At 46.6% G+C, this 17,801-nt stretch overlaps 1 protein-coding gene across 1 annotated transcript in view; it reads left to right on the top strand.

Moving 5' to 3' along the window:
• Positions 1 to 5,116: 5,116 nt before the first annotated feature.
• Positions 5,117 to 17,801, top strand: part of LOC115332299 (venom metalloproteinase antarease TserMP_A-like) — a 29,526-nt gene continuing 16,841 nt past the window's right edge. Inside the window, exon 1 of the mRNA XM_042294845.1 lies at positions 5,117 to 5,165. Coding sequence (XP_042150779.1) covers positions 5,117 to 5,165 — 49 coding nt within the window. The remainder of the gene's footprint in view (positions 5,166 to 17,801) is intronic.

Below are 17,801 nucleotides of genomic sequence, written 5' to 3'. Positions count from 1 at the left end.
CAGCCAAATGCTATAAAATAACTGGTCTAAGCGTTTATTTTGGCAGTCGCTATGGAAGTCATCAGGACTGAAAGAGGCGGGGAGATGCTGGTTTACGAAGGATTTTTATATACTGTTAACCGAAGGTCTGAACAAAACATCTGCTGGGTATGTCGAAGAAGAGAGACCTACAAAGATTGTGACTGACGCCTCTAAGCTTCGCGTTGTTAAATCCACAAATAACAAACTTGGGTGCCTAAGGATTCTCACAATGGACACCGAAGCAGCATTTGGAGAGTTCAGTCTACGTCCGGGCACGGCCATGTGCGTCCGGGTTGAAGGCGCGCTACCGGGCCTGTGGTAATAGTGCACTCTGTTCGGTTTGCTCCACTGCCCTGTGGGGAGACCGCTTGAACTCTGCAAGCATTACTTCACTGCGCAATGTGAAAACCCCGAAGTTTGTATAAGTTTGAAGACTCTCCTTCCTCTCTCTCTCCTCTCGACTACCCAAAAGAGAAACAGTTTTTTTCGAAACTGATTAAAAGTTCCAAAATAAACTAGCCGAACCTCAAAGTTCGGCGTCGAACCTGAGGTTCGACAAAAGTTCGCTGCATTCCTAGAAATAGCCCAAAATAGCCACTAGCCAACCACGAAATTTCGACGGCTACTAGAAAAAAGTGTAGCCCAATTTGGCTATATATAGCCCAATCTGGCAACACTGGCATCTCCCCGCCTCTTTCAGTCCTGATAACTTCCATACCGGCTGCCAAAATAAACGCTTAGACCAGTTGTCTAATAGCATTTGGCTGGTGTACGAACGTGCCCTCGGAACAAAAAGGATGTGGATGACAAAGTCGTTTTAAGAACTTTATCTTGTAAGTCTTGAAAGTTCGTTCTGAACTTTTCAAAAAAAAAAAAAAAGATAAGCGAAATCTAATTAACAAAGAAATAACAAAAATTTCGCACGCTTGCTGAACCACTCAAACTGCTGGCCCGGCGAACGCACCGCCTCCCGTGCACTGTCGGCTTAAAGGTTAATAGAGTATCGAAACCGGACAAAGGATCGTGAACTATCCAAACAGGATACAACACAGCACGCATGCTTAGAAGAGCAGACTCCGACCTTTCCGAAACTCCAAAAGAACGCGAACGACAAGGCATTGTTCGAACTTTTCTTGGAAGGCTTCTGAACTTCATATTTATACATACACGTTCCATACCCTCCCCATCCCCCTTTCGAATTCCCCTAAACTTTCCTAAAAAAATAAACTAGAAAAAAAAACCAGTTTTCGACTAGATGCCTTAGCGACGAATCGCCCTATGACGAATTGCCCTACGCGACAAATTGCCCTGCTACGACTTGTTTTTCGACCAACGGCCCGTAGCCCCCAAAAAAGCTTCGACGTCACCCGTGAAACCTTTACCATATGCTCACGCTCCTGCAGTCACCCGCGCCCAGACAGCGATGTCGAGCGACAAAAAAGACTTCGGTTCATTGGTCCGGCAACTGCGGACCTTCTTCTACGCTTTCAGCTTAGAGAGAGAAAGAAAAATCAAATTGCAGCTCCTTCAAGGCCAAAAGGGGAGCGCCGTCGCAAAGTCTTATCTTCAGGGGCAACCCAACAATGAACACAACGAGATAATTTGTCACTTATATCCTGTTCATAGTTCGACCCAAGTTAAAAGTGCAGTGGATGCTAACCTTCGCCTTGGCCTTGAGGCAGGTGCCGTGCTCTGCCTTATCTCTAGCTTAGAGACTGTAGTCACGTGATCCTACCCGGAGACCCGATTGGCTTAAAACAAGCATAGCGTGCACTCTACTGTCAACACCGAGTAAACAGGATAGCTCCATACTTCCCAAGAAACTGCCCAACCCAAAAAGTGACCACCAAGGGGGAATGCAAGCACAAGCTGATTGGGGCGCGTGGCTATCGTAGGTGTGCACTGATACACCTAGAGGTCTTTAAGGGGGAGGAGGATGCTCATTGTCGGTGTACAAGTACCCTTGCTGGGAAACGCAGGGTGCATCTTTCAGCAAAAGCGTGCATGTGCACCCAAAAAACCCGACTACACCCTTTTTTCTTAGAGTGAACGAGGTATGACAGAAGCTTTTTAAAAACCCTGACGAGTATTGGAAACTGCAGTGCGTCAGCCTTTGAAAAGATTCTGCAGCTCCATTCGCGCGTGGAACTAAGAGCCGCGCCACAAACCGAACAGAACAGAATGATTCGCGAATTTTGCTTTTCTCAACAAAAAAAAAAAAACACAACAACAAAAGACAATTTTTGACATGTACCACACTAAACGCTTTTCAAGTTAAAGGGAGACTGAAGCGGCTTTATATTTGAGTAAGAACACCAAAATCATCTTCATTTGGCCTCCCATATAACGAATATCAAGATTATTTTTTAATTCGGCGCAAGGAGGCTGCAAAAACTAGTTTTTAAAGGTAATATCAATGTGCAAGGGGCGTGGCGTCATAGTAGGAGTTATCGGAATCCTTGCTCTAGCGCCTCTTCAGCACCTGTCAAAGCTATGGGCGTGCTCTCTTGCTCTCTTCGAAAAGGTCACAAATAGATGTCACGACTGACGTCACTGCGGAAAAATACACCTGGCAAGCTTGCAATTGCAAGCGCTGCCCACACGAGCGACACGCGCTTGGCGGCCCAAAGATCCTAGTGCGACATCACGACTGGTCGGAGGATTTTCGGGTTTTCTCACGTTTTGTATAAATCTTCGTGGAAAATGAATATAATATTCAAATTCATGGGATAACAATACTCAAAAATTACCCTCTAACTCTTTTTTTTTTTCTTTTTTTTTTAAGAATTGTTTCAACTTCATTTAAAGGCTCTCAGTTATTCAGTCTTTTCCCTCCGCGCGCCTTTATTTTATTGTAGTAATTTGTTCTGTCGAAAACATAAAATTTTTGTTGTTCCTAAATAAGAAGAAATATGAAATCTTTTTTAACAACATACGATCAAAAACGAGGACACGCGGACTCCGTTCATTTCGACCAATCGCCCGACGTGCCTCAATGGATGTCACGGTCCACGTCATTCATAAGCTGGATTTTTCCGCAGTCTCGGGCGCCGCTCTCATCGGTCCCGGTGTGATTGTTGCTGGTTCTATTCAATTAATTTGTGCGGCGCGCAAGCGCAACATCGGTCTTAAACTCTGTAAAAATTACCTGCAAGACACTCGGCGTTCATACCAATCGGTAAACTGAACTTCAAAGTGGTCTTCATGGTCCCTTCAAGGTTCTTCTTTTTCTTTTTTTAACAGATTCGTGTTTGAGTAATGACGAATTCCACTCGTCGTTTTGGCGCGTTCCGGGATCGACAATTTTGGAGGGCGCGTTAGCCACTGGTCGTTTGAGATCAACTAGGATGTCTTTCGCGCGTCCCTTTTGGAGCAGCGCCGATTCTGATTTAGGGTTCGGAACGCCCAGATCTCGATCGGCTGATCTTCCCGGAGCCGAGTGGAAGCCGATCTCTGGGAAACGTAACTTTCTGCCTCGCCGAGCATGTCGGGAACGGCGGTCGACCGACGCCTGATGGCGCTTTCCGGAAATGACGATAGCCCAGCGCGATGGGGAATGCCGGGACGACAGTTGGTCACTCCCGGAAGCCTGTCATCTTCCGCTGGGGGAGTCGGAGTCGCGGTGGCTCCGCATGAATCGGATGCTCCGTAGTGGATTTAGGATAGTGATCTAAAACGACAAGGTGAATGGTTGTTTGGACACGCCTGCGACCGCTTACAATGAGTGAACTCAGTAGCGTCATCTACCGGGCAGCCCTGGATACCTCCCGGTCTCCCTACAGTTTTGGCTGTCATCCTTAGGCATTACTGTGTTATCACGGATGAAAAAGTAGGTTCATTTAAGAACTGAAAATGAATGTACAATAAGGTGAACTCGCACCCCTAACTAAAGCAAAAAGAACGGCGTGCATCCCTTGACGGTGACAAGGAACCAATGACCCAATGATGCCAAATTCAGCTTCTTTTGTACATACTCTGAATTCTAGAACATTCCGTACATGAACGAGCGATACGTTACAAGAAGAGAACGCTATAGAAGAGACGAGAAAGATAAAATGAGAAATTTGGCTGGTGGGGCCCTAGTCCCCTCCCTTCCCGTGGGAGACGCGCGCGATGCCAACTCGGTCGTGAAAATGTCAATAGAAATCACTTCAGTAAACGTAGCCCTCGAGAGCTGTTCTGATTTTCCCTAGCAGCAAGTCAGATGCCACTCATAAAGTACAAGATTGTTTAATCTCAGTTTTACGTCTCATCACTGTTATTGAGTGTATGGAATCACACTTTTTTTCAATCGGAGCTACGAGGGATTTGAGGAAGCTATTTGTCCAAAACCACTGGTGTATTTTTCACGTCTCCGACAGGCCGGTTTCGTGACATTAGCATGTCTCGTTAAACGCGGCGTTTATATGTGGCCGGCATGTGACGTCATATTACATACTTATTTTCATGCAGTGATGTAGAAGCCACGTGCTCAGCAAGAAATGGCCACCAGAATGGCCGCTTGTGTGACGTCAGTGCAAGCCATGTTTAGTCTCCACCGCGATAAGTAAACCGCTGGTGTCTCCTTTTTGACGCCGCTTCAATAGACCCTTTTCAATATTTAGTCTACCTACCACGTGCAGAACCGGACTCGACGCTCTGATGGCGGCGCTACCTAGCTTCTGCACCCTAGGAGAAGCGAGCGCCTTTGGAAGCATGCCACAGAGAAGCGGAGAATCCATTCTAACAAGTTGGCCCTTGAAAGTCGCCTTTGATTCACAAAATCGGGAGTGTTTGAAGGTAGACGATCTTGACCTTCTGTCACCGTCATTAGTGCGGAGAAATTGGAGCTATTGAGACTGCCGCGAGGTGGCTCTGAAGTTTTGAAAGGGTGAGTTGCGGTGTTAGTGCTCGTCTCGTGCAAAAGCTGTCTTTAACAACATAACAAATGCAACTTCCTGTGTACGTCATTTGACATATTCTTTTCATTATCTCGCATATTTTGAAATGTTTAGAGGGCGCTGCAACTTTTCACCCTTTAAAAAGGTTCCTGACAAAGCCATTCTTACATTTCCAAGTGTTTTTCTCTCCTTTACGCAGGTTTTTACGTCGGAACATGTATTCGGCTACACTCATTATTTTCAGCGTTGCTACTGCTCACGCCGGTGATGTATTGATTCTATTTATTTCAACGTTTCTGCATGACGTTTTTTTAAGTCACGTAAAATCAAATTTTACTTTTCTCCTGGGCTTAAACCTCCCAGCTTTCGGGCACAATAAACAGTTATCATGGAAATTCCTACACAATATTGCAGACGAGAAATAATTTGTATTACCGCATGCATTATACCCCCGAAAGGCGTAGGGTTTAAATAGGCTTGGGTAGACACACTGCATTGATTGTATTCATGGATTTCTTCATAGTCGCTGACAAATAAGACGCGCAGGGTGTGGCTTAATATTATAATCTTGATTATTGCTTCGTGATTTCTTCTTCTGTGATCTTATCCTCTAATACCGCAATCCTTCTGGATGAGAAGAAATAATAAGAAGCTCGTCAGTCAGCATGTCCTTCACTTAGGTTGTCAATGATTGTAGGAGCGGCCTCATCTAAATATATGCCGCTATATCTCCCGATAACAGGACGGGTTGATTTGGATACTTTAATACGTTGGTATTCTATCGGGTACCTCTAATAGCGGCCAGGCTATTTAAATCTACCGCAAAATTCGGTTTCTTAACCCATCGCGCTGCGACTTTGTGCAACGTTGCCAACAGGCGGCACATATTTTTCTATAAACTTTCCAAAGAGTGAACTTACTTGAGGAAAAAGTAAAGGAAGCAATAGTCTTAACTCCTATGGAAACCCAGCGAAGCCACCGGTCTTCAATCGATAGACCGCCCTATTGTTTGAAAACTGGTGACTTCGATACGTTTCCAGAGGAGTTAAGCCTTTCTTTTACATTTTCCTCAGGTAAGTTCGCTCCTCGCAAATTTCACAAAAAAAAAATGTACCACCTGTGGGCAAAGCTGCCGAGCATCGTAGCGCGATAGGTGAAGAAACCGAATTTTGCGGTCGATTTAAAGAGCTTTGCCGCTACTTGAGACACCCGGTACTACATTCAAATGTCTTCAAAAACACACGAAAAATAAAATTGCGACTAGGCTAACGCAAACTTAGTGATTATATGTTTTTATATCTGTGACATAGAAGTGGCGACCGAAATTCTTGTACTCTTAACCAAATATGGTAATTCTTTTTTTATAGTGATTTGTGAAGGCAACTTAGCTTAAGCAGCGTTCCTAAGTATTGCTGGCTCCAAAGAATGGTTTCGAGCCAGCAGTACGTAAGCCACGTTCCGCGTTCTAAAAAAGTTGTCCGTCTTTTTACGCACTTTGACGTCATATGAGTTCCATGCTGTCGGCCAGGATCCTGGCGGTGTCGCAGCGGTGGTGGTACGAGCCAAAAGTGCGAGCTTTCCATTGTAAATTTGGCCGGGAGTTCTAGCACCGAGCGCAAGAGTTGCGACATCTGAGAGCATGACACTTTGGCTCCTGTGAGTTCATGACGCACGAGGACACAGCGCACCCGTAACAAACACTAGGACAACGTTCACAGTCACACCAAAAGAAAGGGACACTTACACAGCGCTGACTTCAACTCTTTGTATATTCCCGCCTTTTCTCTTCTTTCACGTCTAATGCATAACCTAGGCCTCATCTTTTTCTTTCTTTGCTAAAGGTTAACTGTAAAAGTTTTAAGTCAGAAATTGAAAATTAAAAATTAAAAATTAAATGAAAAATTAAATGAAAAGTTAAAATTGAAATTACTGTAGATCAATGATGCAAAGCTAAGTAATCCAGCTCTTTTTGTGACAGCGCTATAGATGGATTACTAATACACCTGCCGTTTTGCATGGCAATGTTCTCCGCTTCTATTATTTCCCTTGTGAGCTGGTCTCGGCTCCTTGCTAACACCACACACTTGTCAAGTTCCGCTGTGCACCCACAGTCCCGAATGTGTATGCCAACATGTCCAGAGTTCTTGTTGATGGTGGACAAGTTGTGTTCTCTAAGGCGGTGGTTTAAACACCTACCCGTCTGTCCGATATATGTTCTTCCACAGGACAGGGGGAAGGAGTAGACTACATTGTCAGTGCATCGAACGAACTTATTTCTGTGATTCGTTGTGCAGGACGTCGGTGTCCTTGAAGGAGTGTTTACCCTCTTGCAAAGGCTGTAGAGCTTGTTCGGAGCGGAGAAAATAACGTCCGTGCCTACTTTGTTTGCTATTTTCTTGAGGCCATGAGAAAAATGATGGAGATATGGCACAATCACTGGTCTTTTTGCCCTGTCCCGATGACTTTTCCTAAATCGCTCATCATGCTTAAATTCTCTGAAAAGTCCTTCCGCCACTGATGTTAACAAGGATGGTGGATATCCAGCGCTTCGGGATTACGTTTAAGGTATAGGTGCGATAAGATCCTGAACGCACCAGTGACAGACGAGTTCTAAAGGCATCGTACTCCACAGTTCAGCCAGCTAAAGGGCGTCACAAATAGGTAGAAAGCGACACCGAGGTCATCATACCGGAAGCAGTTGTTCACGTATTCAACGTCTGAGGTACGTCAGGTCTACGTAAAGACCATGCACTTGGTTCTTCCTATTAGACCTACAAATTAAAAGAGGATACAAATGTAGCTTATTAATGCGAAACGCAATTGCATTGTACGTGCACGGTATGCACAATCACGTAACGTTTGTGTTTTGCCGAGTTCCAAACTGCCAGAAATCCTTTCACGTTGTTGGGCATTTGAGAAAATTACTTCTCGCGCTTTTCTTATACCCCTGTCAGACGGCAGCTAAAATGGCATTTACGCCAAATGACATTCAGGTTTTCAAATGACATTCACGATGGGACCTGCCAGACGACAACTAAAATGACATTTAAGTGATGTCTATTACAATTGCGATCGCAAATTCGTCTCGTGCACATAGAACACGTTTTCGTCAATAAACAATTTTAACACGGCAAAACACTTGTTTTTGTGTGTGTTGTCTGCTGGGACAAGAAAATATAACAAAAAACTGGGATAGAAAGTTGCGCTCACTAGTTTCTGACGACAAAATAAAGCGAAGCGTGGGGCGAAATCCATTAGCCAACCTAACGTCGTCATAAGCCGATCCGTAAGCCGAGCCTCCCGCGCTCCGCCACTACAGCCGCTACAGCTGACAGCTTGCTCGCACAGTTCTTTCGTTAATTTCGGTAGTGCTTGCTTGCTCTGGCTGTCCCTCACGCTCGATCTTCGGCTGCCGTGTTCACTTCTACGTCTGCGAGGGATCTTGGATGCCGTATTGCGCTTCCGCCGTCACTATCACGGCGGTATGGATTGATCTTGGTTCGAGCGTCTCCGGCTGTTGAGAAGGCCGTCCATCATCTTCGTCGTAGACGCATTCCGCGAGCTTCGGTTTGAAGACAGGCTACCGTACCTACTAACGTACTGCGTCTTCAAGCAGGCGTTTGGCTGATGTCGGCGACGTGATCAGGCACCTTGTGAATGTGTGTCGGTGTTACATAGAGTGCTTGGTTCGCCAGGTGACTTGCGTGCACCTAACCACCCCAGTGACAAAGTGAGTCGGCGCTGCAAAGCTATACTCTCCTGCGGAGGACAGAACCATCGCCAACTTGCTCGTCGTGAGGCAAACCACTGCCAAGTGATCGCACCCCTCCGACGCGACTGGCCGAAGATCTTGAGCGCCGCCGCGACCGCTGAACGGTTAAACACGCACGGGATAACCGAACTGCCCCAGGACTCCCTCAGGTCATAGGGAATCGCTGTAGGAATGCCACCTGGGACATCAAGTTTCAGCACCAGCGGCTACCAAAGCACAATAAATATAGTAAGTACCCTTTTTTGCGAAAACCAAGAAAAAAAAGAAAAAATGTTTGAACTAGTGGATATAATATCCCTACATGTTTTTTTTTAGCTTTTAGAAAATGCAGGCAATCTTGTTTCACACTCACAAAATTAAAAAGATAAAAAAAATTCACTTGTCTTCCTTTTACTGAATGTCACTCAAAACTAACTGATATAGCTCCTGTCAGCATTCTAAAGTTATTCGTTAACTCGTTTTAATGTGAATAAAACAACTGGATTGATCATCTTCCCAATTGTGCATCTTTGATGAGGTGAAAATGACTGAATAACTGTTTCTAAATACGAGACAAGAGTGCCAGCTTCTAGCACTGTAAATACTATGTTTAGAAGCTATAGAATGTTTGCCATTCTGTGAAGTTTCCAAGAAATGTTCCAAGCTAGCTGTGTGGTGAAATTTCGACTGCTCTGCTTCCCCATTGAATCTACAATTTTGAGAATAATATGTCTAAGGTGTAAGATATTTTATGCCTACAGAGGACTCATGAATCTGTTGCAATGTTTCTATCCAACTACAGTGATTCCTCTGGCTCTCCTAGACCACTGCTACCAGTTCCAGTATCTCAATGTTGGGATGCTGAGGCAGTTTCGTGACCATCTTCCGGAGGTTGGCACTGCCTAGCACTCGGGAAGCAGTGACGCCTTAGGCACATATGGCCACAGTCAATGGGAACGCCGTGTCCCCACGGATCCTGTGTAACCACGTGTTCCTGATAGCATCCAACATGCTCGAACCTTGCCCAACCCAGGACATCATCTTGCAGGGAACGGCACGTCGATCAGTCAATTCCGTACATGCGACGACCCTCCCAGACTTCTCAGCATCACTCCCAACTTCTTGTAGTGATGGATAAATTTCAGCCTACTACTGACTTGGAGAACTAGAGTGGATACAGGGGCTATGGTTTCATTTACTTCATGCGCAAGTGAAGCTGAAGCTATGAGCATGAGCATGTTGCCCTGAACGATGCTAACACTACATGACCGTGCATGCTTGGTAGCGACATTGAAAGCCTGGATCTTGCACTTAAAATGAAACGAAATCTTGCGTCGTGAGTGTTGTGTGTGCATCTGGCATCATCGGCGAGTCGGCAGAAGTCAAGCCAAGGCGAGTCAAGCTGGTTTTACCGAACCGTTTGTCATTCTGGGGACTCGTCGTAAACCATGTGTCTCTTGTCTAACATCTCTTTTCTGCACGGCCAAGTCGGCCGCCTGAATAAAGCTTTGGGCAACAACGAGAATGAAGAAATTCAAACTCCGAGGCACGCAACCACAATTTTTTGAGCAACGACAGCTTCGTGGCAACTTGGCAACGACGAGAGCATATGGCGAAAAAAGACGAGCCTAACGTTGTCATCAAAGGGCGGCTGAGACATCTCGAAGAGTTCGACCCAAAAAGATTGAAACATGGCCCCTGTATCAGGAGCGACTAAACGTTTTCTTCATTATACTCAACATCGTCGAGGAGTCCCCAATATGCGCAGTCCCGTGTAGCGTTTGTGGACCGACAATCTACTCCGTCGTATGCTCATTGTGTGTGCCAGTGGACTCCCTATGCGGACATTGTGTTGGAGCTCACCGCCCACTTCACACCGTGCCTGTCAGTGATTGTTCAGTGCTTTGCGTTTCATAAGTGCAGCCAACAGCCTGGAGAAAGCATCTCGAATTTCGTCCCCGCCCCACGCCGCTTCTCCGAACACTGCAACTTTGGTGAGACCTTGTTAGCCATGCTATGGGACCGTCTGGTGTGTGGTGTCCTGGACAAAAGGGTGCAGTGTCGTCCGCTGGGCAAACCAGTGCTGGAGCTCAAAAAGGCGTTTGAGGCTGCAGATCCTTTGCCTTTGTAGGATTTGCAGCAACGACATTGATTTCCGTCAACAGCTTAAAGGGGCACTCAAGTGGATTCTGAGATCGTCTATTTATTGGCATAACTCAATCTATGGGCTTTAAGCATTCTAAGAAACCCAAGATAGCATTCAAGGGCAGCCGATTTTCATAGTAAAAATCCAATTAAAGATTGTGGCACGCCACCTTTTCTGTGCCATAGCGCAGAACACCAGGGGGTGCCACCGGACGGGAAGGCAGCATGGGAGGGCACGCGACAGCCAGTCACAAGTGACGGCTTCTCGGCGGACTGATTTTTCAAAGGCGCACATGTTTGAAAATTTAGTATGCCGGGAAGCCATTATTCGTAATTGGCTGTCATGTGCCCTCCCCTGTTGCCTTCCCGTCCGATGGCACCCTCTGGCGTTCTGCGCCACAGCGCAGAAAGGAGGGCATGCCGCAATTTTTAATAGAATTTTAAATAGCGAGATTAACCGCCCTTGTATGTAATTTCGGGTTTCTTAGGATGCTTAGAATCCATAGATTGAGTTATGACATAAAATAGACGATCTCAGAATCCACCTGAGTGCCCCTTTAAGACGATGACCGCCTTCTTTATTGAAAGTAGCTACCCACTCAGCGTTCTGTGCAGTGCGAGCAGTCGCGTCTCTAACATTTCGCGACACAACGCTCTATTTCCCCAACCAAGATCTAAACCACCATGCAACACCCTCATCATCACGTTCCATCCCTCCATACCCAGGCTCAGCAGACTAATCATCGAGACCACTTTCCACCTGGTAGACTCTACAGTTATTTCTAAAGCACCCGCCCTAACTTCCTATCGAAGCCCAACTTACGATCCCTTCCAGTATGCAGCAACCACTCCGAAACCCCCTCATCTTCACGTTCCATCCCTTTGTACCCAGGCTCGGCAAACTAATCATGGAAACCACTTCCCACCTCAAAGACTCTACAGTTATTTCTAAAGCACCCGCCCTAACTTCCTATCGACAGCCCAACTTACGATCCCTTCCAGTATGCAGCAACCATTCCGAAACCCCCTCATCTTTACGTTCCATCCCTCCATACCCAGGCTTGGCAAACGAATCATGGAAACCACTTCCCTCCTCGAAGACTCTACAGTTATTTCTAAAGCACCCGCCCTAACTTCCTATCGAAGCCCAACTTACGATCCCTTCCAGTATGCAGCAACCATTCCGAAACCCAATCATCTTTACGTTCCATCCCTTTGTACCCAGGCTCGGCAAACTAATCATGGAAACCACTTCCCACCTCGAAGACTCTACAGTTATTTCTAAAGCACCCGCCCTAACTTCCTATCGACAGCCCAACTTACGATCCCTTCCAGTATGCAGCAACCATTCCGAAACCCCCTCATCTTTACGTTCCATCCCTCCATACCCAGGCTCGGCAAACTAATCATGGAAACCACTTCCCACCTCGAAGACTCTACAGTTATTTCTAAAGCACCCGCCCTAACTTCCTATCGACAGCCCAACTTACGATCCCTTCCAGTATGCAGCAACCATTCCGAAACCCCCTCATCTTTACGTTCCATCCCTCCATACCCAGGCTCGGCAAACTAATCATGGAAACCACTTCCCACCTCGAAGACTCTACAGTTATTTCTGAAGCACCCGCCTTAACTTCCTATCGACAGCCCAACTTACGATCCCTTCCAGTATGCAGCAACCATTCCGAAACCCCCTCATCTTTACGTTCCATCCCTCCGTACCCAGGCTCGGCAAACTAATCATGGAAACCACTTCCCACCTCGAAGACTCTACAGTTATTTCTAAAGCACCCGCCCTAACTTCCTATCGACAGCCCAACTTACGATCCCTTCCAGTATGCAGCAACCATTCCGAAACCCCCTCATCTTTACGTTCCATCCCTCCATACCCAGGCTCGGCAAACTAATCATGGAAACTACTTCCCACCTCAAAGACTCTACAGTTATTTCTAAAGCACCCGCCCTAACTTCCTATCGACAGCCCAACTTACGATCCCTTCCAGTATGCAGCAACCATTCCGAAACCCCCTCATCTTTACGTTCCATCCCTTTGTACCCAGGCTCGGCAAACTAATCATGGAAACCACTTCCCACCTCAAAGACTCTACAGTTATTTCTAAAGCACCCACCCTAACTTCCTATCGACAGCCCAACTTACGATCCCTTCCAGTATGCAGCAACCATTCCGAAACCCCCTCATCTTTACGTTCCATCCCTCCATACCCAGGCTCGGCAAACTAATCATGGAACCACTTCCCACCTCAAAGACTCTACAGTTATTTCTAAAGCACCCGCCCTAACTTCCTATCGACAGCCCAACTTACGATCCCTTCCAGTATGCAGCAACCATTCCGAAACCCCCTCATCTTTACGTTCCATCCCTCCATACCCAGGCTTGGCAAACGAATCATGGAAACCACTTCCCTCCTCGAAGACTCTACAGTTATTTCTAAAGCACCCGCCCTAACTTCCTATCGAAGCCTAACTTACGATCCCTTCCAGTATGCAGCAACCATTCCGAAACCCAATCATCTTTACGTTCCATCCCTTTGTACCCAGGCTCGGCAAACTAATCATGGAAACCACTTCCCACCTCGAAGACTCCACAGTTATTTCTAAAGCACCCGCCCTAACTTCCTATCGACAGCCCAACTTACGATCCCTTCCAGTATGCAGCAACCATTCCGAAACCCCCTCATCTTTACGTTCCATCCCTCCATACCCAGGCTCGGCAAACTAATCATGGAAACCACTTCCCACCTCGAAGACTCTACAGTTATTTCTAAAGCACCCGCCCTAACTTCCTATCGACAGCCCAACTTACGATCCCTTCCAGTATGCAGCAACCATTCCGAAACCCCCTCATCTTTACGTTCCATCCCTCCATACCCAGGCTCGGCAAACTAATCATGGAAACCACTTCCCACCTCAAAGACTCTACAGTTATTTCTAAGGCACCCGCACTAACTTCCTATCGACAGCCCAACTTACGATCCCTTCCAGTATGCAGCAACCATTCCGAAACCCCCTCATCTTTACGTTCCATCCCTCCATACCCAGGCTCGGCAAACTAATCATGGAAACCACTTCCCACCTCGAAGACTCTACAGTTATTTCTGAAGCACCCGCCTTAACTTCCTATCGACAGCCCAACTTACGATCCCTTCCAGTATGCAGCAACCATTCCGAAACCCCCTCATCTTTACGTTCCATCCCTCCGTACCCAGGCTCGGCAAACTAATCATGGAAACCACTTCCCACCTCGAAGACTCTACAGTTATTTCTAAAGCACCCGCCCTAACTTCCTATCGACAGCCCAACTTACGATCCCTTCCAGTATGCAGCAACCATTCCGAAACCCCCTCATCTTTACGTTCCATCCCTCCATACCCAGGCTCGGCAAACTAATCATGGAAACTACTTCCCACCTCAAAGACTCTACAGTTATTTCTAAAGCACCCGCCCTAACTTCCTATCGACAGCCCAACTTACGATCCCTTCCAGTATGCAGCAACCATTCCGAAACCCCCTCATCTTTACGTTCCATCCCTCCATACCCAGGATCGGCAAACTAGTCATGGAAACCACTTCCCACCTCAAAGACTCTACAGTTATTTCTAAAGCACCCGCCCTAACTTCCTATCGACAGCCCAACTTACGATCCCTTCCAGTATGCAGCAACCATTCCGAAACCCCCTCATCTTTACGTTCCATCCCTTTGTACCCAGGCTCGGCAAACTATTCATGGAAACCACTTCCCACCTCAAAGACTCTACAGTTATTTCTAAAGCACCCGCCCTAACTTCCTATCGACAGCCCAACTTACGATCCCTTCCAGTGTGCAGCAACCATTCCGAAACCCCCTCATCTTTACGTTCCATCCCTCCATACCCAGGCTCGGCAAACTAATCATGGAAACCACTTCCCACCTCAAAGACTCTACAGTTATTTCTAAAGCACCCGCCCTAACTTCCTATCGACAGCCCAACTTACGATCCCTTCCAGTATGCAGCAACCATTCCGAAACCCCCTCATCTTTACGTTCCATCCCTCCATACCCAGGCTCGGCAAACTAATCATGGAAACCACTTCCCACCTCAAAGACTCTACAGTTATTTCTAAAGCACCCGCCCTAACTTCCTATCGACAGCCCAACTTACGATCCCTTCCAGTATGCAGCAACCATTCCGAAACCCCCTCATCTTTACGTTCCATCCCTTTGTACCCAGGCTCGGCAAACTAATCATGGAAACCACTTCCCACCTCAAAGACTCTACAGTTATTTCTAAAGCACCCGCCCTAACTTCCTATCGACAGCCCAACTTACGATCCCTTCCAGTATGCAGCAACCATTCCGAAACCCCCTCATCTTTACGTTCCATCCCTCCATACCCAGGCTCGGCAAACTAATCATGGAAACCACTTCCCACCTCAAAGACTCTACAGTTATTTCTAAAGCACCCGCCCTAACTTCCTATCGACAGCCCAACTTACGATCCCTTCCAGTATGCAGCAACCATTCCGAAACCCCCTCATCTTTACGTTCCATCCCTCCATACCTAGGCTCGGCAAACTAATCATGGAAACCACTTCACGCCTTGAAGACTCTACAGTTATTTCTAAAGCACCCGCCCTAACTTCCTATCGACAGCCCAAGTTATGATCCCTTCCAGTATGCAGCAACCACACCACAAAGCCTCAGACTTTGCTCCCTGGTACCACGCCGTGCGGCACTCCGACATGTCTTGCGTGCAAACACACCGGCCCTCCTTACAACCTGCCAATGAGAATTCCTCCGGCCCTTCAAAAGTGTCACAAATATTAGATAATGCTGTTCTCCAGCTAGTGAAGGCACATCTAAGATATCATAATGACCACTGTGCCCAGTTACGCCAAACGCTCACCGTCGCTAAGACTCCTCAAGTCCCTTGACTCATCTTTCGATTCACACTCATGCCAACTTGTTGACAAAATTCTGGAAGTCAACTCATATCTCTATGCCGATGGTCTCTCACCTGTAAATCAAGGAAACTATACACTCTCTTGCCCCGAAATGATGAGGCTGCCGTCCAACGCATTGATGATGTCGCCATACGAGACGATTTACCCCTCACTGCCCCTGAACACGTTATCTTATCGAAGGGCCCGTCCTTTGTTCCTGCACTTCAAAGCCGACCTTACCCTTTTTTGTTTTTACATGTGAACAGCAAACAATTCTTCTGATGCCTACTTTTAGATGCCCACTTCACCCAGCATCCGTCTAACTTTAATCGCACCATGTTCGACACCATTAACCCAAAGACTACTATCCGGACCCTGCTTCCCGCCAAACACCCTGAAACTGACAGGTCAATCAAAGCATGTCGTAGCATTCTTGCCAACTCCTCTAGCAAAATAATCTCTAAATACCGCAACGCAACCCCACAAGAAGTTACTGCTCTAAACTCCCTTCGAAACCGCACTAACCTCGTAACCAAGCCAGCCAATAAGGGTGGAAACGTGGTGGTCTGCATTCTGTAACGCCTACCCCTCCCTCAAGTTTACCTCACTGATATCGAAATGCGCTGTCAACTTCCTAGACTTAAAAGTCACTAGTGACGGTCACAGGTTCCACACCTTTGTGCACTATAAACCCACTGACAGCCATAGCTACCTTCTTTACTCCTTGATCCATCCTAGATCCCAAATCAACTCTATTCCCTTCTCACAATTCCTTCGCCTCCATAAGATTTGCAGCGACGAAATCGATTTTTGTCTTTAAGACGATGACCGCCTTCTTTACTGAACGTAGTTACTTACTCGACTTTCTGCGCAATGCGAGCAGTTGCTTCTCCAACATTTCGTGGCACTGCTACTGCGACTCGCATCTTCCGAGTGCTCTAGTGGGGCATGTCGGGCTGCTTCAACGAGCCGAAACAGCTTCTATGGCTATGTGGCCTTTTCCTTTTCACACTTGTCAGCTCAGCTGCGCATTACTGTTTGTGCCGGCCCTTATACCACTGCTTCGTCGGCCTGTTCTGGTACTTGTGGCATCATCACTGACATCGCCACTAGTCTCAGGTATCTTGGGGTCAATACCAGTGACAGCCTTGATGCTGGCTATTGGACTGTCATCGTCAGCCTCACACAATTATTTTATTGCTGCTTTTCTTGAAGGTACCTCACCCAGGTTGCTTTCTGCGATACTTTTACACTGCACGTCTGAAAACAAGTGAGGAGAATGTCACAAAAGTGGCCATGACTGCAAGAAACTGCCACTTATTTAGAGACAGTGATCCCGGGAACTTGTAGATTCCTTTGTAATGTAGCCAGCTCACTACTTTGCCTACTTCTATGGTGGCCCCCAGCAGCAGATGTTTTCTGGAACACGTAAATATCTCAAGTAGCAACTGTGCAGCAACTGTATTCAATGTATATATGCAATGCATTATTAAACAATTTTTAGGATGTTTTGAAATAAAATTGTGCACGTATCATGTAAACACACGTAACATATTTCGCTTTGAAACAGTATGGGATTATCCAACATCAAAGAAAGCTAGAAATAGAATAATTGAGAGACTGACTTCACGCAGCATTTCTTTTTATTTCTTTCTGGAGGATGTCAATGGGAATGTAAAAGCCGGTCAAAAGTCAGGGTGACGAATACCTACACTACGTTTATTAGAACAGGGCATTTACAAGATTTGTACCACTTAAAGAAAAATAAACTCTTTTTGTCGTATTGCATTCTTCCCAGAATCTCTACTTCGCGGCAGCCAAGTAAAGATTCAGCCAACTTCGCAAGCTGTTGCCAGAGCAACAAACGCTAAATTTAAAGCGCTGCTAGGCGAAGTCAGCTAGTATGAACCACGACCAAGCCGGCCGTGCAATGAACTCGTTCGAGGTACACTCGTTCGAGGTTCGCAGTGCTGCGACGACCCACACACACAAAACGAATACTAGGCGGCCGTCCGCTCCGATAATTGTTTTGCGTGCTCCTGTTGGCTATGCCCACCGTTAAA

Source organism: Ixodes scapularis, unplaced genomic scaffold (assembly GCF_016920785.2).
Source record: "Ixodes scapularis isolate PalLabHiFi unplaced genomic scaffold, ASM1692078v2 PGA_scaffold6__148_contigs__length_123643588, whole genome shotgun sequence".
In the NCBI taxonomy this organism is placed as follows: Eukaryota; Metazoa; Arthropoda; class Arachnida; order Ixodida; family Ixodidae; genus Ixodes; species Ixodes scapularis.
Note: the sequence above shows the minus strand (reverse complement) of the source record. Positions and strands in the feature narration are given on the sequence as shown.